The sequence below is a fragment of the Saccharomycopsis crataegensis genome, assembly GCF_037102585.1.
Source record: "Saccharomycopsis crataegensis DNA, jcf7180000000084, whole genome shotgun sequence".
NCBI classification, from domain to species: domain Eukaryota; kingdom Fungi; phylum Ascomycota; class Saccharomycetes; order Ascoideales; family Saccharomycopsidaceae; genus Saccharomycopsis; species Saccharomycopsis crataegensis.
In genome coordinates this window covers 72,335-98,796 of record NW_027043829.1, presented here as the reverse complement: position 1 = coordinate 98,796, position 26,462 = coordinate 72,335, and the positions used below count along the sequence as shown (strand labels likewise).

The 26,462-nt window shown below is 37.9% G+C and overlaps 7 protein-coding genes across 7 annotated transcripts; 3 read left to right on the top strand and 4 right to left on the bottom strand. All coding sequences in view use genetic code 12, as the record gives it.

The window, feature by feature from the left end:
- Nucleotides 1–124: 124 nt before the first annotated feature.
- Nucleotides 125–5,779, bottom strand: URA2 (bifunctional carbamoylphosphate synthetase/aspartate transcarbamylase; the record flags this gene model as incomplete). The annotated part of the gene is made up of 1 exon (XM_064996660.1): nt 125–5,779. The coding sequence occupies one exon, from the start codon at nt 5,777–5,779 to the stop codon at nt 125–127; it is 5,655 nt and encodes a 1,884-aa protein (XP_064852732.1).
- A 739-nt stretch (nt 5,780–6,518) lies between these two features.
- Nucleotides 6,519–9,158, bottom strand: DASC09_030600 (Far10 protein; the record flags this gene model as incomplete). The annotated part of the gene is made up of 1 exon (XM_064996659.1): nt 6,519–9,158. The coding sequence occupies one exon, from the start codon at nt 9,156–9,158 to the stop codon at nt 6,519–6,521; it is 2,640 nt and encodes an 879-aa protein (XP_064852731.1).
- A 1,401-nt stretch (nt 9,159–10,559) lies between these two features.
- On the top strand, nt 10,560–12,599 carry DASC09_030590 (uncharacterized protein; the record flags this gene model as incomplete). Its single annotated transcript, XM_064996658.1, has 1 exon — nt 10,560–12,599. The coding sequence occupies one exon, from the start codon at nt 10,560–10,562 to the stop codon at nt 12,597–12,599; it is 2,040 nt and encodes a 679-aa protein (XP_064852730.1).
- Nucleotides 12,600–13,194: 595 nt separating this feature from the next.
- Nucleotides 13,195–14,604, bottom strand: FIP1 (cleavage polyadenylation factor subunit FIP1; the record flags this gene model as incomplete). The annotated part of the gene is made up of 1 exon (XM_064996657.1): nt 13,195–14,604. One exon carries the CDS (start codon nt 14,602–14,604, stop codon nt 13,195–13,197), a length of 1,410 nt encoding a protein of 469 aa, XP_064852729.1.
- A 648-nt stretch (nt 14,605–15,252) lies between these two features.
- RGI2 (Rgi2p) lies at nt 15,253–15,780 on the bottom strand (the record flags this gene model as incomplete). Its single annotated transcript, XM_064996656.1, has 1 exon — nt 15,253–15,780. One exon carries the CDS (start codon nt 15,778–15,780, stop codon nt 15,253–15,255), a length of 528 nt encoding a protein of 175 aa, XP_064852728.1.
- Nucleotides 15,781–16,161: 381 nt separating this feature from the next.
- Nucleotides 16,162–16,635, top strand: DASC09_030560 (uncharacterized protein; the record flags this gene model as incomplete). The annotated part of the gene is made up of 1 exon (XM_064996655.1): nt 16,162–16,635. The coding sequence occupies one exon, from the start codon at nt 16,162–16,164 to the stop codon at nt 16,633–16,635; it is 474 nt and encodes a 157-aa protein (XP_064852727.1).
- A 982-nt stretch (nt 16,636–17,617) lies between these two features.
- On the top strand, nt 17,618–26,128 carry DASC09_030550 (Ras GTPase activating protein; the record flags this gene model as incomplete). The annotated part of the gene is made up of 1 exon (XM_064996654.1): nt 17,618–26,128. The coding sequence occupies one exon, from the start codon at nt 17,618–17,620 to the stop codon at nt 26,126–26,128; it is 8,511 nt and encodes a 2,836-aa protein (XP_064852726.1).
- Between the last annotated feature and the right edge of the window lie 334 nt (nt 26,129–26,462).

Here is a 26,462-nt window from a genome sequence, read left to right as displayed (position 1 = left end):
AAACAAAATGTAAATCAAAAAAAAAAAAAAAGTTTGAGTGATCTAGGAAAAAAGACAAATGAAGAGAAAACAAATTAACTGTATGAAAAGGGGCACAATTAATTTAGCAAACTAGTCTATCCAATTACCAGTAGTCAACACCAATAACAAGAGCCAACAAAGCCATACGAACGAACAAGCCATATCTCATTTGTCTAAAGTAAGCAGCTCTGTGGTCAAAGTCAACTTCTTCCTTAATCTCATTAACGCGTGGCAATGGGTGCATCACACACATATGTTGCTTAGCATGACTCAAGACCTTGTTGTCAACAACATAACTGTTCTTAAGACGTTCATATTCTTCTTGGGAGGTGAATCTTTCTTGTTGAACTCTAGTAACGTACAAAACGTCAGAATCAGCAATGATTTCCTTGGTCAATTTTTCAGATTCGCTACCCAATTGGTTTCTGGTAATGATACTGGATCTAATGTCTTCTGGCAATTGCAATTCATCTGGACAAACCAAATTGATCTTTACTTGGTAGTGCTTCAACAAGGCAACCAAAGAATGAACAGTTCTACCATACTTCAAATCACCAACAAAAGTAACAGTGATACCATTAACACTACCCAATTCTTCACGAATGGTGAACAAGTCCAAGAAAGCTTGGGTTGGGTGTTCTTCAGAACCATTACCGGCATTGATAACAGGAACTTGAGAGAACTTGGTAGCAGTGTTAATAGATGAAGCTTCTGGGTGTCTCAAAACAATAGCATCAGAGTAAGAGCTCAAAGTCATAATAGTATCCTTCAAAGATTCACCCTTCTTAACAGAAGAAGAACCAGCCTTGACTTCAACAACTCTACCACCGAGTCTTTGCATAGCAGCATTGAATGAGGTGGAAGTTCTAGTGGATGGTTCGTAGAACATGGTGGTCAAAAGACGACCCTTCAACAAGTCAATAGAGCCTTCTCTTTGAACAGCCAATCTCATTTCAGCAGCAACAGTGAACAAAGTGTGCAAGTCAGAACGGCTGAATTGCTTGACAGAGGCAACTGATTTCTTCAAGAATGGGTTGCTGTCTCTGATATATTGTTCCAATGGACCAGCAATCTTGATTTCCTTTGGCAATGGTTGAGAAACAAGGTCAGATTCATCAATAGCTTGTTCAACCTTTTCAAAAGATTGTTCAAACATATCCTTACTAGCGATAGGAGCAGGTTTGTTGAAAGAGAATCTTCTAGCAGCTGGAGAGGTGCTGACGTCTTGTTCCCACTCATCATCGGCAGCAGTAGAGATTTCTGGGAAAGATCTCAAAGTATCGATTTCACCAACTGGCAAATCGTTTGGATACTTAGCAATAGCATTAATCAACATCTTAGCAACCTTGTTGTTGGTGACCAATGGAATAGAATAATCAATAGCCATTCTTCTAGAAACATAACCCTTAGAAACATAAGTGGCTGGTCTTCTAACCTTGTTGTTAGATGGAACGTTAATGTACAAATCAATCAAGTTGTTGGCCAAGTAGTTGTTCAAACTGTGGTCACTTTCATCTTCCTTGTCCATAACTTCCAAGAATTGAATTGGAACACCATGTTCTTGGTAAAAGTTGAAGGTACCACTAGTACCGTACAAGTTGTAACCCATCTTGACAATAGTCTTGATAGCAGGAAGCAATTCTTGTTTTTCCTTGTAAGAACCAATAGAAAGCAAAATGTTCTTCTTTGGAAGAGCCAAACCACTAGCCATGTAAGCCTTCAAGTAAGCATCGTACTTGTCCTTACCAATGGCAGCAACTTCACCAGTAGAGGCCATTTCAACACCCAAAACAGGATCAGCACCCAACAATCTGGCAAAAGAGAATTGAGGAACCTTCACACCAACGTATTGTTCTGGAAGTTTCTTGTTTGGATAAGCCTTGAATGGGATACCAACAATAGCCTTGGTGGCCAATTCAATCAAATCAGTACCAACAATCTTGGAAACAAATGGGAAAGATCTGGAAGCTCTAACGTTACATTCAATAACCTTGATGTCCTCATCCTTAGCAATAAATTGAATGTTCAATGGACCAGTGATGTTCAAAGCTTCAGCAATCTTAGCAGTAGCATAGACAATCTTGGAAACAGTGTGCTTAGACAAGTCTTGTGGTGGAACAACCAAAGTAGCATCACCAGAGTGAACACCAGCGTTTTCAACGTGTTCAGAAACAACGTGCATAACCAATTTACCATCTCTGGAAACGGCATCCATTTCAATTTCCTTAGAGTCTTGAATAAACTTGGTGATAACAACAGGATAGTCTCTGGAAACAGCAACGGCTTCGTTAAGGTACTTCTTCAAATCTTCGTCACTGTAACAAACGTTCATGGCAGCACCAGACAACACATAAGAAGGTCTAACTAAAACTGGGTAAGAAACCTTCTTGGCAAAATCTTGAGCTTCATCAATAGAGGTCAATTCCTTCCAAGCTGGTTGATCAATACCAATGGAGTCCAACATTCTGGAGAACTTGTATCTATTTTCAGCACCATCAATCATTTCTGGAGAAGTACCGAGGACCTTGACATTTTGTCTGTACAAGTTCAAAGCAATATTGTTAGAAGTTTGACCACCCATAGAGACAACAACACCACCAGAGTTGGTCAAGTGGTAGATATCCAAAACAGTTTCGTTGTTGATGTTTTCAAAGAACAAAGAGTCAGATTCATCAAAATCGGTAGAGACGGTTTCTGGGTTGTAGTTGATGATGATAGTCTTCATACCTTGTTTACGCAAGGTTCTGACAGTAGTAACAGAACAATAATCAAATTCAACAGAAGAACCAATTCTGTAAACACCAGAACCCAAAACAATAATGGAACCAGAGTTAGTACCTTCAAAGTCAGCATCATGGGCGCTAGCATTGTAAGTCAAGTACAAGTAGTTAGTACTGGATGGGAATTCAGCAGCAACGGTATCAATTTGCTTGATAGCTGGGAAAATACCGTTTTCAACTCTAACATCTCTGATAGCGTTTTCACTAGAGTTCAAGAATTTGGCGATTTGTCTATCGTCGAAACCTAATTGTTTAGCATTCAACAACAATTCAACTGGGAAATCCTTACCACTGTAGGCAGAAATTTCTTCACCAACTTGGATCAATTTAGCCAACTTGTTCAAGAACCACTTGTCAATCTTGGTCATTTCCCAAATCTTGTCAACAGAGTAACCAGTAGACAAAGCATTAGCAACAGCAAACAATCTTTGGTCACTTGGAGTTTGCAATTCATTGTCGATAGACATCAAAGCATTAGTAGCGTTGAAACCCAAGTTTTGGTAATCGGTTTCTCTGATAGCCTTTTGAATACATTCTTCAAAAGTTCTACCAATAGCCATAACTTCACCAACAGACTTCATGGAGGAAGACAAAGCAGTAGAAACTCTGGTAAACTTCTTCAAATCCCATCTTGGAATCTTGGTAACAATGTAATCCAATGATGGTTCGAAACAAGAACAGGTAGATTTGGTGACTTCATTGGTAACTTCATTCAATGGGATATTCAAACCCAACTTAGCAGCAGTATAAGCCAATGGGTAACCAGTGGCCTTAGAGGCTAAGGCAGAAGATCTGGACAATCTGGCATTGACTTCAATGATACAGTATTCCTTGGAGAATGGGTTCAAAGCATATTGAATGTTACATTCACCAACAACACCCAAGTGTCTGATAACATTGGTAGCGGTAGTTCTCAACATGTTGTAGTCATCGTCACTCAAAGTTTGGGATGGGGCAACAACAATAGAATCACCAGTGTGAATACCCAAAGGATCAAAGTTTTCCATATTACAGACGGTAATACAGTTATCGAAAGCATCTCTAACAACTTCATATTCAATTTCCTTCCAGCCCTTCATGGAACGTTCAATAAGAACTTGTGGGGAAGTAGCAAAGGCCTTGTTACACAATTCAACCAATTGTTCTTCGTTTTCAGCAAAACCAGAACCTAAGCCACCAAGGGCGAATGCAGCACGAACAATGACTGGGAAACCAATGTCTTGAGCAGCGACAATAGAATCTGGAATGTTAGAAGTGGCGTGAGACTTGGCACATTTTTCTCCAATTTCTTCCATGGCGTTGGCAAACAATTCTCTGTCTTCAGTGGTGATAACAGTTTCAATTTGAGTACCAAGAACCTTAACTCCCAAAGATTCGAATTCATCCTTCAATTCAATACCGACAGAAAGAGCTGTTTGACCACCGAAGGTACAGTAGATACCGTCAGGTTGTTCCAACTTGATAACCTTTCTAACAAATTCAGCATTGACTGGCAAGAAGTAGACCTTGTCGGCCAAGCCTTGGGAAGTTTGAATGGTAGCAATATTAGGGTTAATCAAGACGGTGTAGATACCTTCTTCCTTCAAAGCCTTGATAGCTTGAGAACCAGAGTAATCGAATTCACCAGCTTGACCAATGGACAAACCACCGGAACCCAAGACCAAGACCTTTTTGACCTTGACAGCTGGGTGAGCAGCTCTGTTATCAGCAATCAAACCACCTGGGAATTGAACTGGTTCCAATTTCTTAGTTTCTTGGAACTTAACGACAGATTGAATAAAAGTGTCAAAAAGGAATTCAGTATCTTTTGGACCTGGGGTAGATTCAGGGTGGAATTGAACCGAGAAGAATGGCAAGTCAGTGTTGTAAATACCTTCGTTAGAACCATCGTTAGCGTTAACAAACAATTCCTTCCAGTTGTTTTGTAAAGTGTTAGCATCAACAGCATAACCGTGGTTTTGGGAGGTAATGTAACATCTTCCAGAAATGGTAGAAGTAGCTGGAATGTTTTGACCTCTGTTACCGAATTTCAATTTGATGGTGGAGGCACCGGCAGCTCTAGCAATCAATTGATGACCAAGACAGATACCGAAAATTGGGGTTTTAGCTTGTTCCAAAGCAGTACGCAAGTTATCAACAACATTAGTCAAGATAGATGGATCACCTGGACCGTTAGAGATGAAAAGACCGTCGTATTCTTCTTTAAGGAAGTCATAATCCCATGGAACAATCATCAATTCAACACCTCTGGTGACAAAACATCTGATTTGGTTATATTTCATCCCAACATCAATAGCAAGAATTCTGACGGTTTTACCGTTGGCCTTCTTGATGGCGGTTTCTGGGGCTGGTTTATAAAGTTTTGGTTCCTTAAGAGAAACTTTGGCGACCAAATTCTTCAAATTTGGGTCGACCCATTCAGGGACAGTGAACTTGGTTTCCCATTCATTGAAGAAGGAGGACTTCAAGCTGAATTTTTGAGAAATGTCGTTTTGTAAACAAAGTCTACCCAAAGTAGAACCCTTGTCTCTAAGATGCTTAGTCAATTGTCTGGTGTCAACACCGTAGATAGCAGGAACACCTTGTCTTTGCAACCAAGCACCGAGGGAAGATTTGGCCAAGTAGTGGGAGAATTGTTCGGTGTAACTGGCAACAACCAAACCGGAGATGTGAACACGGCTAGACTCGAAGTATTTTGGAATATCTTGTAACAATTCGTCCATGACAGATTCATCTGGAACACCGTAGTTACCAACGATTGGGTAGGTAATAACTAAGATCTGACCTTCATAGGAAGGGTCAGTGAGAGATTCAACATAACCCACCATCCCTGTCTGGAAGACCAACTCACCGCTCATGGACTTTTGGGCCCCGAATGAGTAACCAGAGACGGTGAGACCTTGGTCATCCCTTAATTGAAGAACCATAAGAGGGTCAGATTCCTTCAAAGGTGAACAAACTGGATTGGCTACTGGCATGGTGTCTAAATATAAAGAAATAAATTGAAGATTCTCTTTTGCTCTGATCCTCTCTTCCAGCGGTTATAGGAGTCGTTGGGTGGAAGGTTTTTTTTTGGAGAGAGAGAGAGAGAGAGAAAGAAAAAGAAAAGAAAAAGGGTTGAAGCGAAGAGATGAGGTCGAAAAATTTTTATTTTGTATAAATGAAAAAAAAAAAAATTTTCTCGGCCGGGGACCCCCCTGGTTGTCCCAAGTAATAGAGGTGCGTTCTTATGTCATGCAGTGGTTAACATGAACTTTGACGACTGTTTGTGCAATTCCCGTAGTTTTAAGTGCCATTTCACGACAATTATCAAATATATCTATGGGTTTATTCGTGATTATGTGACATTAAATCCCGTCGGGTGCTACAGACAACAGTGTGGTGTTGCTCTATGTCCAGCCGTGTACCCTCGATGTTTGCTATGGGTACAGAGTTTCGCCATAATTTATGCACTCTTTTTTTTTTTTGTCCGTTTGTTTGACTCATTTTCTTGGGCAAAAGACGCAGTGAGTCAAGGTCATATAATGACTAACTTTCCTATCTCTACAATGCACTGCAACCTCGTCAAGTTAATAGTAAAGAAAATTTAATAAAAAAGGCTCTATCCATAAAAGTATATCTAGATTATTATCGTTATTGTACAAAAAATAAAAATAAAAAGTATCGCTAACGAACATATCCGTAGGAAGCTAAGAAATTACAAATAACAAGCCTAGGTTAAACAGCTCCGCTGGAAAACCTCGATACCATCAATCCTATAAATACAATCCCCACTGCCGTGACAATACTTTGCTTGGCAGTCTCAGTCTTAAGCAATTTGGCACTCCCTGTGCTCAAACTACTCACGCTAGGAGAGTGGTTCATCGACTGACGAAGATGCTGATCATCTTCTACATCAATGTCCATCAAAGAATCTTCAAGATCAATAGCAGATCCCGCACTACCCAGTGCCAACCCATTACGTGATCGGAGTGGGAACAGGGGCCCAAATATTCCAAACAATGGTGATTGTGATGGGGCAAGGCTCACCCCTGTAGCCGATGAGGAGCATGCCGAATTGATAGAAATATTTGATGCGGACCGTGAAAGCATTAAAGGTTCATCACGACGGTCGAGGACCCACAGAGATACGGGGTGCTCTTGACGTGATTGTAGCTGTTTTCTTTGGAGCTTAGATGATTCATTCATTGTCATTTCCGCGAGCTGAGCTTTAAGGAATTGGATCTTTTCGTCCTTGGATTGAAGCAAGCCTTTAATTTCATCGTTTTCAGATCTCAATTTCTCAAAGTTCTCAGCAAGGCGATTTTGTTCATGATCATCATACTTTGTAATATTGTTATTGGTATCTATTTGTGATACAACGCCCTTATCATCAGCAGTGCGACCGTCAATTTCATGGGGTTCAACTGCGTTGCCACTCCCCATTAATCGATCGCCAATTGACACATAATCATTAGTTGCCGCCCTGGGCGATGGGAAAGGGCTTTCATCGTTTTCGTCATAATGTTGAAGTTCCTCAGGTTCACTTGTTTCAGAAATCGAATCATCCGTAATAATGTTGCTTCTATCATCTCTCATATTCTCGTTTAAATCCTCATCACTGCTACTAGAAGGAATGTTTGTCTTGGTTTCCTCAATCTGTAATGTTTCTTTAGCATCACCATCTACCTCTTTATCAGATCCCTCCCCAGTGGCAATTGTATTTTTGAGGTTGGATGGGTAATTATCAGCCCCATTGCGAGCGTTAAGCACTTTTGACAATCTCTGCAAATTGATATCATCATCATTAAGCGTAGAGGAGTCACTGTCATTATCATTCAAACTTCCTGTGTTACTATGTTTAGGGTATCTCTTTATTGGGTCTGTTCGAATGCTCTTTTCTCTATATGATTTCTTGTTATGTTCTTGTAATTTTGCTTCAAGATCAGTAATTCTTATTTTATAATCATTGAGCTCATGAGACTGTGTTTCAATTTGATTTTTGAAACTATCATTTTCCGCGGTTATTTCAACAACCTTAGCCTTTTCTTCCTTCAAAAATTTTTCAAAATTGGAGGCCTTTTCATTAAGCTCGGTGATCACCAGAACAAGTTTTTCGTTTTCAGATTTGATCGATTTATTGATTTCACTTAATTTAAAAAACTTCTTATCAAATTCCATTTTTTTCTCAGTGAAATCCTTCTCATAAGTTTTCACCAATTGTTGTTCGTAATCCTTCACTTTGTTCCTATTCGCTTCATTTTTCTCAATCTCGATTTTTTTCAAATTTTTGATGTATTTTTTAAGGAATACCTCAATTGTTTTAGACTTGAGGATCGAATTTTTCATCAAATAAATTTCGTTGATCAATGTTTTGATTTGGAAGTCCAAATTGGAAGATGTTGTTAGATTTGAATTAATTGACAACCCAGTCATCGAATCGTTTTTGATGTTGAGCAAATTATCCTCAAAACCCGGCAAAATGTCACCAAATAACGCGCAATCAAAAGAGTTACTTAATATTGAATTTTTGACATCATCTTCGATTTCAAATAAATGAATACTGCTAGCGTCATTAGAATTATCATCATTATTCACGATGTTCGCTACCATCGAACTACTGGTAAGGGCACGAATGAGAATGTTTTCTACTTTGGCACTTATTTTCCGGTGATTTTGATGACTTTCAATATCAAACCCCAAATCTATCACATCTCCTTTCTTAATTTCTGTTGGTTGAGCATCCTTATCAGAGGCGATTTTTTCGTCATTGACAAAGGTACCATTAGAAGAGCCCAAATCTTTAAGGTATATTTTTCCGGTATTTATATCAGCAAATAACTGGGCATGATTTCGCGATAACACTCTTGAATCAAAATAACCATTAGTTGATGTTGGCTGGATTTTGGTACCAGCCGGCCTACCGAGTTTGAGGACATCTGGGTGGTATGGAATGACCAAGGATTTTTTTTCAAACGTTCCATTGAGTGATGTTAGTACAACAGTGTATTGTAGCTGTGAGCGATCGATTTTTGCAGATTTCGCAGTAGTGGCGGTAGTATTATTCTGAAATGAAGAGGGAGACGATGGGGGCAATGTGTTTAGTTGGCGTCGAGATTTCGAGTTTGATCTTTTTCGATTGTGTTTTGTGATAGATGATTGCAGATGACCGGGCGGCTGCATCGAGAAGGGTTGTTGTTGATTAGGGGGTAGCAAGAGCAGCTGCTGGTGTTGATTTGATGGTTGTTTGTCTAGCTTACCCAATGATGCTGTTGAGGAAGCCAGTGACGAGTCATCTGAGTTGTTAAGGGTTTGGAAGAACGAGTCTACTGACGACGAGTCTGGCGACGGAAGATGGGATGTGGAAGAGGAGGACATGGTATTTTAGCGTGCTTAGAAACCCTTATTAATCTTCCATGGACCTTTGGGTCTTCTTATAAACAGAGTAAATTTCAACTTTTAGTATTGTTATTGCTGTTATTTATTTTTTATTTTTTTTTCTGGCAAAAAAAAAAGAATCCTTTGTTGTTTGTTTGTTCTGACACTTTTTTTTTTGATTTGGGGGAGGCCAGAACATCACAAAACAGATTCAGAAGAAAAAAATAAGAGCACTTGATGTATCGGTTACCCTGCCATACTGATACAGATTTCCCATCGCCATAATAAATAACAGTTTCCTTCCGGCCGCCTCTGCCAGACGGGTAATGAAGTGGCTATTATAACATATAGCAGATGTCTTTGTAATCTTTAAGAACTTGTTGAACAGCCGTGCGGACGTCCTGTGAACTGTTGCAATTGTGAGTAGTGGCAATGTAGACCGCACCCAAACAATTAAAAAAAGGGCTGTTCTGTATATGACAATAGAAAGTATCTGTAAAGAACTCCGTCGCGGAAGCGTGATCACCTATACGGTGTTGCCGCGTCCCACTTGTTTTAGCCTATAGTTTGCGTATCTGTATTTCCTATTGCCTACGTTGGGGTGGATTCTGGAACACCAATTACGAAGGAAGGTTTCATATTATAATAATAATAGGAGAGGGGAGAACAAGGGCTGGTAGTGTCGAGTTTCATTAATGGATACACTCGTTTAATAGACAGACATTACGCTAAAGTTCCAATTTCTAACCAACATTTTTACCCCTTTTGAAACCACATATATCCATTCCCATCGTCATGATCTGATGTAAAGAAACATCTCATTCACTCTTTGGTCACCATTCCAAAATCCTATTTAGTGTAAAACTCTTGTATAGAAGTACTATCTTTTTGTTTTTCCTCGTTACAATCACCATCATATAAAGAATGATTGTGTTACTCCAAATAAAATATTCTGCTAGTAGTGGTAATAGTAGTAGCACGCGTCGAAATAAATATATCATCAGCTCAATTCATTCCATGTGTGTGTGTGTGTTCAAATTTCCTTCAAGTTTCGTATATCTAACTTGAAACTCACACGGTGATAGGGGCTTGGTGATCACACATTATGCCGAGCGGTGCGCTCTGAAATCTTGAAACCTCCACCATGCAGCATAAACTACTCCTAGCTCCCCAGTCCCTGAGGTCTTCATATACAAATGTCTCTTGCATATCTTGTGTAAGGGACCAGCTATCCTACTTGACGATGATTATAATATCTATATAAAACATCCAGTATCCCTGAGTTATAATATCTTTGTTTTAATTTATTATCATTATTTTAATTTATCATCATTATTTTTTTTCTCACCACCAATTCAACACACATTTTCGTTACTCAGCAAGATAAATATATCCATTACCATGGCGGAGATTGTCCCTGTAGAAACACATTTGGCTAACGATGTGCTTATACAAGAAATTTCGACCCTTAAAGAAGAGCTCCAATCGCAAATACAAAAGGCCACCGAACTTGTTGTTTACAAGGAAAACTACGAAGATTTGGTCCTTGATTACAATGATATCAACAAAGAATATGACTCCCTTATAAAAAGTGAATCGCTTGCAAAAAACGAACTCAAGATGCTAAGAAAAGAAACCGAGGAGCTCTCTTCCGAACTTTTCAATGAAGCTAACAGAATGGTGAGCATCGAACGCAAAAAGTCACACAAGTTGCACGAAGTCAATAAGTTCCTTAAAAATGAGGCCAATGAGCAAAAAGACATCATAAAAATGTATGAGCATCAACTTCAGTCTTTGAAGAATGCCGTTGTTGATCTCGAACAGGAAAACCAAATTGCAAAAGCCAATTATGCTACAATGCAATTGAATTTCGCTCGTTCACCAGCCGATGAGGTTGAGGAAGATGATCCAGAAGAAGTGAATGATAAATGGCATCACACTTCGAATTACCAGAACAAGAAATACTTATCCAATATTTTGTACTCTCCAGCTATTCAAGCCATCAGGTTTGATTCGAAGTTCTACCAATCTTTCATTGAATACATGTTTGCCAATCAGCTTTTGCTCCAAACTAGATCCCAACCTGACTTCAAAGACACTTATTTCTTCAAAAGGATGGTAATTGAAGATATTGACCCAACTTTGAATTTAGAAACCTCCCCTCATCTCACTTTTTTTCAAAAGAAAACCCTATACCATGCTTTTTACAATCAATCAATTTCCATTGAACCATTTTCTTATCCGGAAAATAAAAATGTCAGAATGGCGAAATTCAAAGGGATGAGTGATCATCAAGGGATACTTCTATCCAAAAAACCATGCGCCATGTGTGGCGAGGATCGTGATCATACCCACGAACATGCTAGATTATACATGCTCAAGACCTCTTCCAAATCCAAATCCAACAATACCAGCCCGCGTTTATCTAGGATGTTCTATATTGGTCCAGTGGCGGAACAATCAAATTTTGAATATCCAATTTGCAATTATTGTGCTACTCGTGCGCGTACTGTTTGTGATTTGCTCGGGTTTTTGGCCACCATCAAGATGGGCATGTACAGTGTTTCCAAACATGACAAATCATCTTCTAAAAGACTCTACTTAGAGTTAAGTCGTCATCGTTGCAAATTGTTTTGGGCGCGTGTTGGAATCATTCAAAGAGACTCGTTACTTGTCGAGAATAATTCATTCTCTGACAAACAACTAAGCTTCAATCACGAATTCTGTCAATTGGAAAACATGGACACCACCCCAGCTGGTTTCGGTCATCAAAATACCGATTCCCCAAGATGCTTTTCTGGTAAGTCTTCTGATGCATCCCAATCTCCAAATTTTATGGAAAATCCATTCGGTTACACTTCATCTGTGACTTGCTCTCCAATGAGTAGTTTAGGCAAAACATCCCCAGATTTGAGCAGCAATGGTTCTATTATGGAAGATTTCAAAATGATTAAGCCTGATTTTGATATCAACTATGAGAAACAAGAAAGAGTTTTTAGCAATATGAGTCCTCTGGAATTGGAAGACGCTGCGCCATTTTCTCCACAAATTATCACCAATAAGATCTCCATCCCAATGGAAGCTATTGACGATGAACGTATTGCGAGTTCTGCTGATGATCCCATTGCTATTGGTGAAGAGCTCATTGGAAATCTTGAAACCATTGCTAAGTTGAATTCTGATACCTTTGTCAGTACTGCCTCCCCAAGATCCTCTTCAGTTGAACATTTGCCAGATCCAAAATCCGTGCTATCCGAACAAGAGGACTTGCATGATTTAGAAGAAATCTCCCAAGTTTTGGATGGTGATTTCAATGATCAAGATGTATTCAAGCCAATTGGAGAAGATGACATCAAATCACAGATAGATATGGGTAGTCCAAATGTTGATCATCTGGAAAATGATCTAATTAAGGCTGGGTTTTTGGACATTGAATTATGATTAATATTTTATTTTTTATCTCTTTTTGGTTGGTGCTTCTGTTGTTGATTTTGTATTTGCTTTGTCAATATCTTTTTTTGGTGTTAGCCGATTTTGCTATTCAACTATTTTTCACTTCTTTCCATTTTGTTTTGTTTTTTCAATCCTTATGTTTTGCTGTTTATCATTTGCAATTTTCTTTTTTTGCTTTTTTACGTTTTTTTTTGTTTTGAAAAGATAGATACTAGAATTTTAGATTTTTATAATATTACTATACAGAGAATATTTGGTTTTTAACTATTGCTCATGTAGGTTGTTGTGCTTCACCTCACAGTAATGCTTTTCCACGATGTATGTTTCTTTTGAGGATTAAATTTTGAGATTAAAAAGTCTAATGTTCCTTTTGAACAAATTTTCTTTTGGAAGGACAGGTGCCACACCTCAAAATCTTCGTTCTACAAGACAATCCATTTGTAAATTCAAATCAAGTCAACAAACCAAAAAAAAAAGAAAAAAAAACTACAACTTCAAAATTGAATTGAAACAAAAACATAAAAAATAAATAACGTACAAGAGTAATAAATTTCACATTATCAAGAATCATAAAACCACAATACTAAGCCCTTCTTCTTCCTCTAACATTGCGTCGGTCACTACGATACCCGTTATTGTAGCCACCTTGAGCTCTATCTCTCTTGTCAACATCCTCTTGGCTTTTTTCTCGTTCTCTTTGGAGCCTTTCCCGCTCTTGTTCTCTTTTTATTCTTTCCAATTCTTTCGCAGGGACCGTTGGTATCGGTGAAGTGCTACTTTTATCTGTTGGGCGAGCCGGTAAATCTGGAAGCCCTATTGGTATTGGGGTGCTGCCGATATTGCTGGAATTACCAGGAGTAGGCGACGATTGTTTTTGAGTTGGAGGCGCCGGAATGGATGACGGGAGTGATGATGGAGGCTCGGATGACGATGATTTAGTCATATCCATCTGTCCGCTTTGTTCGTTATAATCTCCATTATAATTATCTGTTACATTATAGCCATCATTATAGCCTCCATTATACCCGTCGTTATCATAACCATCGTTGTATTCATTATTGTATTCATCATTGTACTCACCATTATTGTTGTAACCATTTTCACCGCCCTGATAATTGTCATCGTAATTGCCATTATTGAAATTTTGATTGTTATTGCTTTTATAATTAGAATTATTATTGAAATTACCCATATTCTGGCTCATCTGGCTCATAAAGTTTTGGAATCCCGGAGGGAAAGCACCCAATGGAGGCATACCAGATCCACCAACTGGCATTGCTGGAAGACCCGGTACTGGAGGGAACCCGAAATTGTGCGGAGCAGGAGTAACACCCGCGGCGGCGGCAGCAGCGGCGGCAGCAACAACAGGATTTGGAATAACCCCAGCAGCGGCGGCCATCGCATTGGGAGGCACCACGATACCTGAATTTTGTCCCCTCTGCTTATCTTGTTTCGAGCAGTACGCGATCCAGGTGAATTCGTTGAACCCGTAATTGAAATAATCAGTGGTGTCTGCCCCTGGTAATCGCCAAGGCTTATCCTTTAATGCTTCAAGATCAAGTTGTGTTAGGGGTTTCCCTTCGAACAATGCTACCTGATTGATATCCAACCCCGCTTGAGACTCCTGACCAGCCGTTAATGTAACGGTTGCTGATTCTTTATTGGTAGTTGTGGATGCTCCAGTGGGTGTTCCACCTGCTTCCAAAGACTTTTTATCGTCACTAGTGACCTCTATAGAGGTTGTTTGTTTTTCATCGGGGGCATTGACAATAAGTTCAAAGTCGTCATCGGAAGACTCATCATCATCATCATCATCATCAGCATCATCAGCATCATCATCATCATCATCATCATCATCGCCATCACCATCATCTTCTTGTGCACTTGGTTCTTTATCATTTGGTTTGTCTTCTTCTTTTGCTGCATTTTCCTTTGGTTCAGGCTTATCTTCATCTGAGCCATAAAGGTACTCATCTTCATCATCACTAGCCATTGTATACTAAGGGGTTGTCCAGGTTTCCTTCGATGGACAAACTTGTGGTAAAACAAGGCGGTTGTTGTTATAGCGCATTAACTGTTTCCAAAAATTTCAAGAATTTTTTATCAACAATCACATGACTGAACGGTTTTTGTTCAAGGCCACACCATATATGCATTGTATTACAGAGGTCTACAGCAGGTGATATTCTATAATTTTTATTTTGACAGGATATCATAACATAGGGTGATATAGTGGCGGATAATTAGCTGGGGGATATGGTTTAATTTTTTGATATAATTGCGGTAAAAAGAAACGCCTGGGATGAAGTTGTTGGTGAGGTGGGGTCCCTAATTGCTTTTTCTGTAATTGCGGAGAGAACCTGCCTGCTTTTTGGATCATTACATGTTTTTATTAATAATTCTTAATTCATAATTCGTTATTCATATGTTGCAAAAAAAAAAAGATTTCAGATAATAAAAATATCATTTCGTTCATAATTTAAACACCCAAACGAGAATATAATTGTAGACAAAAAAGGATTAAAATAACAACTGATTAATTTCCTTCTAAAGAATAAAATAACAACTGATTTTTCGTCTTGAGGGGGTAAATAAAAAAAAAAAGATGATAATTAAAAATTAAAAGAAAATCAAGGAAAATTTAGCATGGATAAGCCCTGTAATCAACTTCCACTGTAGCGTTATCATTATGACATTCCACATCCATTTCGAGTTTAAACTTCTTGCCATTAGATTCATGCTCATTGGCATCCACAAAATGCCACACCAATTTATCAAAGGTATCACTTTCATCGATTTCTTCGAAAGCAATCTCGTCACCAAAATCGGAATTCTTCTTAATGTCATCAATCAAGTGCTTGTTGACATGCTGTGATAAACGACGCACAAACTTTTTGTTGTTTTTGTTCATGGTTGGCTTAATTTTCTCTGGGTCGTTATGGCAGGACTGCATCACAAACGGTGGGAAATATGAGAGATGGGCATGCACCTTTTCTTCGTAATCAGAAGTGGATTCCATTTTCAAAAAGTCTCTGAACTGGTCAAGATTATCAAAGTTACGGAGCTCATTTTTTTTCTGTTGCTTAGATTTCTTGTTCTTCTTCTTTTTGAGGGATGGGTCAGCAGCTTCGGCAAGGGTTTTTTCGATGGTGGAAAGGATATCTGACATGGTAAACTTAAACTAGCACTTATTTATTGGTCTATTTATTTAATTGGAATTTTGATGATGATTGAATAGAGTAAGAAAAAACAAAAAGCAAAAGGAATAAATTGAGCAAAAAAGGTGTATCATATATATATATATATATATATTTGGATGTGATAATGCAATGAATGCCTTTAAGCCGGGTGTCTGCATATCTCATAAATGGGGAGACCAAAAACAAAATAAACAAATGCAACAATCGATGACCTCTCCATGCTGTTTCTTTTTGTGTCTCCATCCTTAAGAGAATAATAACAATTATTATAGCAATAATAATAATAATAATAATAATAATAATACCCCAGCATTGTACCTGTCTCCTGTCAACCTTGCCGTGAAAAAAAGATGTCACTTGATTGTCTCACCTACTCGACTACCAGCGCAGGCCTCCCCTTCCTACTTCTCCCGAAAGAGCACCTCAAACACTCCCTGCCCAAAAGGGTCTCTTTAACGCTTAATCCTACACACTTGCCCTCAGAATATCGTCGTGGTTCCAATGGGACAGCATTCATCACTAACAAAAGATTGGTGTACATTGCTGAGAAACACCCTGACAATGATTTCCAGGATTTCGTACTACTTTTCAATGCAAATTTACACGATTTCAAGATGGAAACCCCTTGGTTCGGAGCAAATAAGTTTACAGTTTTGTTCAAACCAACAATGGAAAATGCTGGCTTGAATCATATGTATATTTGGAAAGGAATTTTTAGTTTCAATGAAGGAGGAATCGCGGACTTCTCAACACAAGTTGGAAAAGCTTATAACGAATGGAAATATGGCCAGGATGGCGAACAGCTTCCTGCATACCATGAATAATATGATACATTTGATTAAATTAGGAGAGATTGATTTATCAACTGTTGAAATCTGCAAAAGTATGAATTGGGTCGAATAAAAAATAGAAATAGACTCCATCAAATCTCTTTGTAGTTTTTCTTTCTTTCTTCCAAGAGTGTCGAACTATTGATAAATCGTATCAAGTTGTATACTACCGAGCCACATAGGTTCTACAGCCTGAGAACGCATTTAGAGAATATCCAAACTTTGGAGCGGTTTTTTGATTAAGCGATTTTTCGGACTGGCACGCATAGTTGGGTATTATTACAATATACTTTTTGACAGCAAAAGATGGAATATAGCGTTTTGTAAGAAATACCTTACACATGTGCCCGTGGATCCCAAAGTTTGCGAGGTTCCGTCAAACCATGTATACCAATGAATGACAGGCCTATGGTAAATAAATGAATGGGACCTATAGGGGAAATTCGGATCCCAAGTTTAGCAATTCATGCATGCCCTTATGTGCCGGAAACACTGACAACCCACAAATGACCAATCATTATGCCAATAGACTTGTTCCAAATAGTAATATCTCTCAGGTTATTAATAATAGAGTCACCAATCAATGATAATACAATGCTTTCTTTCACTTTTTCTTGGTGTATTATTATGGTTTCATGTCACATAATCAAAGGGTGTACACCCCCGATATTCCGATAAGGTGACAAAACAACGCCATCTGTCACAAATCCTTTTGTGGACACTATTATACAGTGGTCTTCTTTTTTTTCCTCCTCCTTTTATTTTTGTTCCTTTTCTTTTTTGTACAAGGGAGAGTACTTTTACCAACAGAAAAGTGCTAAAGGATGTTGAAAAATGATAACATCCGGGTAACTGATGGCGCCGTTATGTGGCCTTTGGTGGTTATTTAGATGAAAATCAACAAATTCACTGCGAGCAGCTCATCAATAAAACGGTTGTTTGTCTATCAACAAGAACAGAGAAAAAGGGGTCACCAATGGCCATTGTGCAAACCCCACTTTTGCAAGAAAAGACTAATACGCACATGGCATCCCATGGCCTAACTCTATCGCTGGCCGGCCATGTGTCCATCGTGGACTCAGTAATTGCCAGTCTCAAGATCCTCAGTGAAGAAGTGGCTCGTGACCCAATATCTAACGCGTCTGTGATAGAAAGCGAACCAATTTATATCTCTTGCAAAAAAACCTTGCTCAGTCTTTCTCGGGTACAATCCTGTGTTCCTTATGTCATCTCATCTTTTATCAATCTCCTTGATAAGTTGAACCGTCGCGATAATTTCGCATACATCAAAAAGAGATCTGACATCTCATTGCACCAAATATTCCTCGTATTAACTCTTCTTTCGGATTTCACAGAAGCAAACTGGCGGTTGAAAGAACGTTCTGAGTTAAATTCTATTTCTTCACACTCCACTGATGACTCAGATAAAGATTTCCCTCACCGTATACCTCCAGACCCTTTGGAACCGAAGCTAGTGATGAAGGCTTTGCAAGTTTTGGTCAAGCTCAAATCTTTTAAAAAATCGAGGTCTATTCTTCGCCAGTTGAACGGAAATCTGGCTTATTTTGAACTATCAAGTCTGAATCAGGAGGTCGCCGATATCGATTATAACGTTGATGCTCTTGCACGGTATTTAGGGGCTGCTAGTCCTGCCGGATACAGTAAGGCTACGGAAATTGCAGTTACTGACAATGCAAACATCGATAACAATGACATTCTTGGATATCTTGAATTTCTTGCCTATCTTCATCTAACATCATTATCAATTGAAAAAGAGTTCCAACTATTGACTTATTTCACCGATGTTTTCAAAAACGCTCATATTCAACATACCCATGCATACTTTTTCATCGATTCGGTCATTAATTTTGCGGTTTGTTATACCAAAGATTTTACAGAAGTTACAAGTAAGCCGTCTGTCAATAAAGTTGGTGATGGCCATTTTGAGAAAATGTACCTGAAGTTCAAATTCTCTTTGGAAGACGAAAAGAAATTTTATTATCGTGCATTGGCTATTTCTTTGGTTCTAATGCCAAAACAATTTGACGTTTTCTTGAATAACCTTGATTCTAATCCAAATAAATCCAAATTATTAAAGGCCGCAAATAACAAAAAACAGAAATTTCTTAATTTAGTCGCCAGAAATATTTATGAAGGTACAGAGAAAGTCCCAACTCTTGAATTTTTCCTTGTGATTTTTAATATTGCCTCAGTGGTAATTCAGTATGAACCTAACCACCCAGTTGTCACGTTCGCCAAATCATATGTTTTGCAAGTCTACAATGTTTTGAATCCAGTAAATAACCATTCTCTCATGAACGATACTGATATTCTGGCAATTGATAAAATTAGAATCGAATTCTATTCTCTAGCTATAGTACTTGCTCCAGAACTTATCAAACCAAAAGTTATTAACATAATTGCTAACCCAGAGACTTCGCTTCGGTTTTACTATATTATCACGCATGCAATTTACAATCTTATCAAAAGACCTTATCATAGAGAATTCGCCTATAAATTGATCGAAACTACTGCAATTACGTTACGTGATCATACTGCAAAACTTGCCCAAATTGTACGTGAAACTGTATCAGACTTTGATGCCTTAGTTAGTGATAACAGTTCCAGTACTCATTCTTTGAAATACTCTCAGAGTGTCCTCACCAGTGACTCACGTACTTTGTCGTCTTCAAAATACTCATCAACTACCTTGAACCAAAGTGCATCACAAGCCTCACAGTCAGTATCGACTGGCATGCTTCCTTCTGATTCCAATGGAACACCTAATTTTGCTCTGAATTACAATAGCAATACAATTTCTTCACCAGGCAATAACTCTGATAATAATAGCGGTGCTGATTTATCGTTTGAGAGCCATCCTATCGTGAAGGTTTCAACTAAAAAGTCAAGAAAAGAAACTTTTCTCTCGGTTTTGGGTAAACGTTCAGTGGGAAATTCCAAAAATTCCGTCTCAAGCGGTAGCTCCAATAGTATCCCTAAGCTTAGCAGCAAGAAGTCAGTTATCAGCAATAAAACAACCAACACTGCCAAAACTGAGAGAGAGATTGTGGGATATAGCTATAACAGCTTCAATCCCGTGACGACGTCTCTTAGCGGTAATGCTAATTCTCTGTTTAATGCCGATAAGATGAGTATACACCTGTTTAATTCTCAGAATCGTGTCAACAAACCGATATCGGTGCTGAATATTGAATACATGAAGCGGGTAGAAAATAATGCATTCCTCTCAAGAGAAATTCTCAAGCTTGTGTTCCAAATTTTTCGCACTTATCTGAGTTTTTTCTTCAAATTACCATCGATTTACAATAGCAGTGATATCAATACTTACACCAATAAGGTGACAAATGGAGTTCATTTAGAAGCAATACGTCAGACAAAAACCGTTCTCTTTGAAATGAAACGTATTTTGGATCCTTTGCTTATTTCTTTAGCTGATAGTGATATGAAGCTTGTGGAGAAGGCCAGAAGGCTTGTGATAAAAATTTTGGATGCTGAAGATGGCCTGTTGGTGGAGACACATCTTGCATTTTTTAGCAGTTTGTATTTACAATCAGGATTCATTGATATTTCTTTGACGCTGTCTTTACACGAGAAAAGTTTTTTGGAAACAATTTCTTTTATTACATTATTCTGGTCGAAGCGTGTTAACATTGTTAATAAAATTGATATGGACACCCTTGTTGAGAACATTGGTTCTGATGGTATTGAAATTCTTCACAAATGTTTTGCTGATAATGAGAAATTACTATTGATTGCCTTGGAAACCCCCGGAACAGAGTATTATAGATCCTTGAAATTGATTTGCTCAATGTACACTACAGAATTAAATACACCAGGGAAATACATCACCTATTTGAGAAATCTGGTTAATTATAAACTCTTTGAAAGCCTTGTTGAAGAAAACTATTATGTTAGTAGCCCAATGGCTCTTCAAAAAAGAATAAGAAAGAAATTATATCAAAACTTGGAGGTTTTTTCAGAAGGATTGCTTTTAGCGATGGATATCGTTTACGAACGTTGGAAAGAATATTACCTCATAAGAAATCCGTCCAGTTTGGCTGAGCAGGAGCATAGAAACTATGCTGGTTTTCTTGCCGTGGTTCTTGGTGGGATTATGAAGCCCAAGTACCTGAGACAAGCAGCAACTGCAAGGCTCTCGGAGCTTGAAAATTTCATTTCTAGACAAGTTGATCATTTGAATTCGGATGACGTCCATGAACGTGAAGCTGCCAAAGATCTCCTTGCGAATGAGTTGCATCCTCATGCTCACAAATTGATGATTAGGAATATTCAAAAGGATCTAAATATTCTAATCAAACGAAAAGAGAAAATTCAAGCTAAAATGAACCTGGGTGAGTTGCCAGTTTCAAATTCACGAGAATATTTGTCTGTTAAATACATCACATTACTTGATTCCTATCTTAGCATTATTATTGGGTTTCTTAATTTTGGTGAGCCAGATGTGAATTTTGCTCTCAGTGTTGATCTTAAAGTTATAGCCTTGAAAATAATCTCTCTTTTCAAACCAATTGCTCTTGGATTGGAGACTTCCAATAACTTGACTGGCGGGGAGGATGTTGCTGTTACACGTTTAAAAATTAAAGTTTGTAAATTTATTCAGAAATTATCAGACAATGCAGTGGCTTTGGTGATCCGTGGTTGCTCTATCAAATGGCGCTGTGAATTGATCCAGCTGCTTGCACGTTGGTTGGACGTTGTCTGCTTTGGATCCTCAGTAAATGCAGATGACAAATTGTTTAACATTGGAGATATTGCTGCCGCCCGGGCTAGAACGCGTCATGAGATGGATTCCTTTGTGTATTTCGAATTAGTTCTTGAATGCCTCAGAGCTATTGCTTCGTTATTTAAGGAGACACCAATCTATGCTTTTGGTGCCCAGTATTCCAGTGAAATTTTGAATGTTAGAACAACCCAATTCCTGAACTACTTTAACCTTTTCTCAAGAGTATTAGAAAGTTGCTTAGCCAGAGGATCTTTGCCTGGATCGAACGCTGCATTATCTGCGGTTGAACGGAAAGTTGAACTAATCAAGGAACAGGTAATCGTGGCTCTTAGTAATATGTTGGAATATAACTATGACATCGGAATTGATTATGCCCTACCGTTGTCCTTCCATGCTGACATTAAGGTCAAGCACTCATTTTTGGTGGTTTTCAGCAATATTATCGAGACTATTCAATCATCAAAGAGAAGACTAACTCCTGAGTTTGAGGCTGCTTCTTTTGCTCTGTTTGCTGATAATTTTTGTCAGAGCAGTGATTTATTGATTGCTGTCGCCAGAGGGATATTGTCAACCGATTATGATAGGTTCGCTAATAGTTTGTTAGAGGCTTTGATTAGTGTGAACCTAGAAATCCCTAAGATTACTGACTTATTGGAATTTGAACTTGAAATATCTAGTCCAAGTAAAGTGACTGATACATTACGTCGCACTTCCGTTCCGGCAAAAATGCTATCATTATACGCAAAGCAAGTAGGCAGTGATTATATTCAAGGAATTCTACGACCAGTGTTTGCCGAGATGCAAAAAAAGAACGACTGGTTTGAAGTAGAGAAGTTGCAGAAAGACAATGATTTGATCATTGAAGAAAATGTTACCAAGTTTTTCTATTACTTGAGAGCCACAATAAAAAATATTTGTGCATCCATAGACGTCATACCAATAGAGCTTAGGGCCTTATGTGCCAATTTGAGGAGATTGGTTGTCAATAAGATCCATGATGATGGGGTCGCATTGCTTGTGATTAGTTCCTTTTTGTTTTTGAGATTTCTTTGTCCTGCTATTGTCAGTCCAGAAATTGAAGGTGTTATTGATAATAGCCCGTCTAAGCGGGAAAAGAGATCTTATATGCAAATAGCTAAGGTATTCCAGAATATTGCTAATGATTCGCTTTCCTCCATAAGATGGCATTTGTTGAGTGATAAAAAACAAGAATTGATTTCTTTGAAGAAAGATTTGTTCGAATTTTTAGATATTGTATCAAAGGATATTGTGCCACAAAGTGTTTTGCCAAAGAAAAATAAATTTATCATCAGCAAATCTTCTTTGTCTGTGCTTTATTCTATATTGATTCATAGAAATATTGAAATTGGACTAAATATGATGCATCCAATAACCAAACCAAAGGATTCTCTTAAAGAGGTGATGAAGAATATTAATGTCCTAGAAATGATCTCTATTGACATAGGCCAGAAATATTTGACATTTTCTCCTGAGATTCCAGATTTCATCAGGAACAATAAAGAGAAATTTACAGAGGCTTATGATTTGTTCATCAAATTCAAGGACTCTGTGGATCCTAATTTGCTTGCCACCCCTTTTATTACTCAAAGTTATACTAGAAATGGTACATTATTGGTTACATTCTCACACAAATATTTTCAGAAAGTTGCAAAATATGACCTTGAATCCCTTGTTTACCGCGCCCTTCAGATTTGTGATAGTAAGTGGAATGAACCATTTGTGATGGTCGTCGATTGCTCCTTTTTTGACATAAACATCTCACAAAAATTCGCAGAATTTTTCGCTTTCATGACAAATGTTGCTACTAATTTCTGGGCAGAAACTATCACTATTATTTACTATAATGTCAATCCAATGTATTCCCCTTTCTTGGAAAAGTCGTTGCAAAAATATGAACTGTCTGTCCGTGAATACAGAAAATTTAATTGCCTTTTCTACTCTCCATTTGATAGTATTACTACTCTTGAAATTGCTGGTCTTCCAAAGGCTTCTCTTGACGTAGTCAGGGATACACAAATCACCATAGATTGTTTGATATATTCGAAGGAATTAGATAAATATGTGCCAGTGGTGATTAAGATTGGGAAAGTGCATGTGTTTTGGAGTTATCAGTTTTTGAAATTCAACTACGGGGGAGAGCAACAAAATGTTCGTGTTACGTCGACATCCACAGTTGATGATTGGGTTGACGTCACTGACGAGAATTTCATCAATAATGACGGAAATGAGTTTCTGGTCACAGTCAAGGGTCATGGCATTCTACATCTTTCTTCCTCTAAGAAGTCTGAGATATTGAAGAATTTGTTTTTAGCAAGATTGACGAATAGGGTTAGTGATGCAGTAGATTATTATCCAATTAACTCGTCTGAATACCATTCTGCGGACTCATTCTTGGGATCAATGCTAGCATCGGTTCTTTTGAATATGGTTTCCAGTGCGGAAGAAGTTAGACGTGTCGCTTTCAATTCACTTGTTTTGATTATTGATTTTTACCACTTAAAGGTTGATAAAAGTATAATAGCAGATGGTACAACATTCCCAAAAGATTTCATTCCATATGTCTTGAATATTGCGAGTACTATCGCAAAAAATCATCCTGAATTAACAAGTGATTTTATTTCAGCAATCACCGAAGGTTACGAATCGTCCGAAAGTAAGTATTGCTGCTTGATGTTGCTTTCCTTGTGGATTAAAAATATTTATGATCAATACTATAAAGTCAACCGTGTGTTAGGGACTCAAAAGGTTGAGGATATAATCCATCAATTTATTACTAAGATTCCACCAGCCGGTGATGACTTGCTCTTAACCTTCAAGACTTTTATTTGGAAGAGCACAGTTGTTGACTCTAACTTAGTGGAGTTTGCTGTAACTGATATAATTCGCGAAGCTTTGAAAAAGGAAGTACAAAGCGAGCCTTGGGATAATATTAATTCGGTGATTTCTTTTTTTCCAACAATTGATGTTTGTGGCTTGGTAATCAAGCAGTTAAAGCAAATTGTGGACATTCCTAATTTCAAGAATGATAGACAGGTCTCTATTAACATCACTTGGGTTAAGACTAAGATTCTTGTTAAAATATGCGAATCCTTAGCTTTTGATGCCTTATTCATTGCTGAGACTTACTTCCCAGAGATTTGTTTTATTGTTTCTATGTTGATTAATATTGGTCCTTATGATTTGAGAATTTCTGTTCGTAACTTGATAATCAATGTTTTCCATTCATTCCTTAGTAAAGAAGGATTGTCAGAGGTTGCTAGAGACCATGTTTTGAAAACGATCGACGAATTTTCTGGTCCTGGATCTAAAGTGACTTTTGGGTTGGTAAAATTAAAGAATGAATCTTACGATGTACTTTCGAACCGTCCAGACCAAGTTTTCGGTGCTTATAAACACTTGGAAACATTTTGTGTCTCACTTTTGAAATTCATTGAGTTTCAACCTTTCAATATTAGAAGTGTTTGGAAAGGGAGATGGTCCGGCTACGTGTTAAGCGCGGCATTTAGACAACATGGGCCACTACAGGGAAGAGGGGTTTTAATTAGTGGTATGTTGTGTAAGTCAGGTATTTCAGATTCGGTTATCATCGAATATTTCAGAAAAAATAGAATCTGGATTAGTGATTACGGATATTCTGATTTCATCGTGGGCGTGTGCTTACTTTTGACAATTTCCAATTTTTCTGAAGCTTTAACTAAAATTTCACGATACTGGGGAGTATTGTTCTGGGTTGGGATTGCTCATTGCAACTCAACTAATACAGTTCAATTTCAAAGCTCTTTAAAAATCGTTAAAAATCTCATTACTGGTATGTCTAAAAATGGCGTGGTTGATAAAAACACTGACTTATTCGCTAAAATTCAAGAATTCAAGACAGAATCGATTGACTTTGTGACAGATCTTGAGCAGTCGTTTAAGTTATCGTTTGATTCAGAGTATAGTGATCATATTTTGATTTCTTTCTGTGCCAAAGGATTGCAGGTTCCTTATATCAAAAAAAATGGGTATGATCTCTTATGCATCTTATTCAAAATTAGACTAGAATATGATTTGGAGCAACAGAAGGAGAGGATTGCGAATGGGGAAAAATTAGAATCGAATGCCATTGCCTACTTGTGTTTCATATTTATTAGCGGAATTCATGGTGAAGACTACGAAAAAGTAATGAAAAGTTGTGGCTTGGATAATTCCGAAAATGTTAGTACCACAGAGATTGATATTCCACGCGTGATTATTGATTTTTTTGCAACTGAAGATGAGCATGCAGCTCTCACAATGTTCCAACTTGGGTCTTATTTCTCTCATAAGAACACTGACGCTTCTTCAAAATTGCGTTTCTTGTTGTTGTTGAATGTTTTGAACGATTATGCCCCTGACATCGTCTTCTACGGATACTTGAACACAAGCGAGACTCTTGTTAAGGAGATTGAAGTTAATGGGTCAATCGAAATTCTTCAAGCTGCTTACAAAGTTGTCGAAAATGCTGGTAGTCATTCAGCTTTCGAAAACCCAGAATGTATCAAGGATAAATATGATGAAATATTTGAAAAGAATAACATTAGTGGTATCAAGAATAATAGCTTCCCTGATGAAGATCCGATGAGCCCAAAAGCTGTTCAAAAAGTCTTCATGGACCCATTCCACCAAAAGGTTTCAAATTTCTATGCTACAAAGGCAAATGCTTACGCTAGAGTTGATTGATATACGCTGCTTCGATCTCTTTTTGTGTTTGGGTATTTTCTTTTCTTCACGTTCAACCTTTTTTTTTTCTTCATTTTCTATAGAGTTTTAAAGTTTAATTTTTGAAGATATTCGTTGTTTACGTTAATTATTTTTTCTTTCCCAGGATATTATCATTTGTGTTTTATTAATTGTATGTTATTTTTTGCTACTTTGTGAATGTAATTTTTGTGGGTGAAATTGTTGTTGTTGTTGAATGGCAACGGTCGAATCGTTATTTTACCACTATACGCACATCAACTGTTGTAAAAATTTTTTTTTTTTTTTTCACCCATCTCCCTCATTTGTGCAAGAT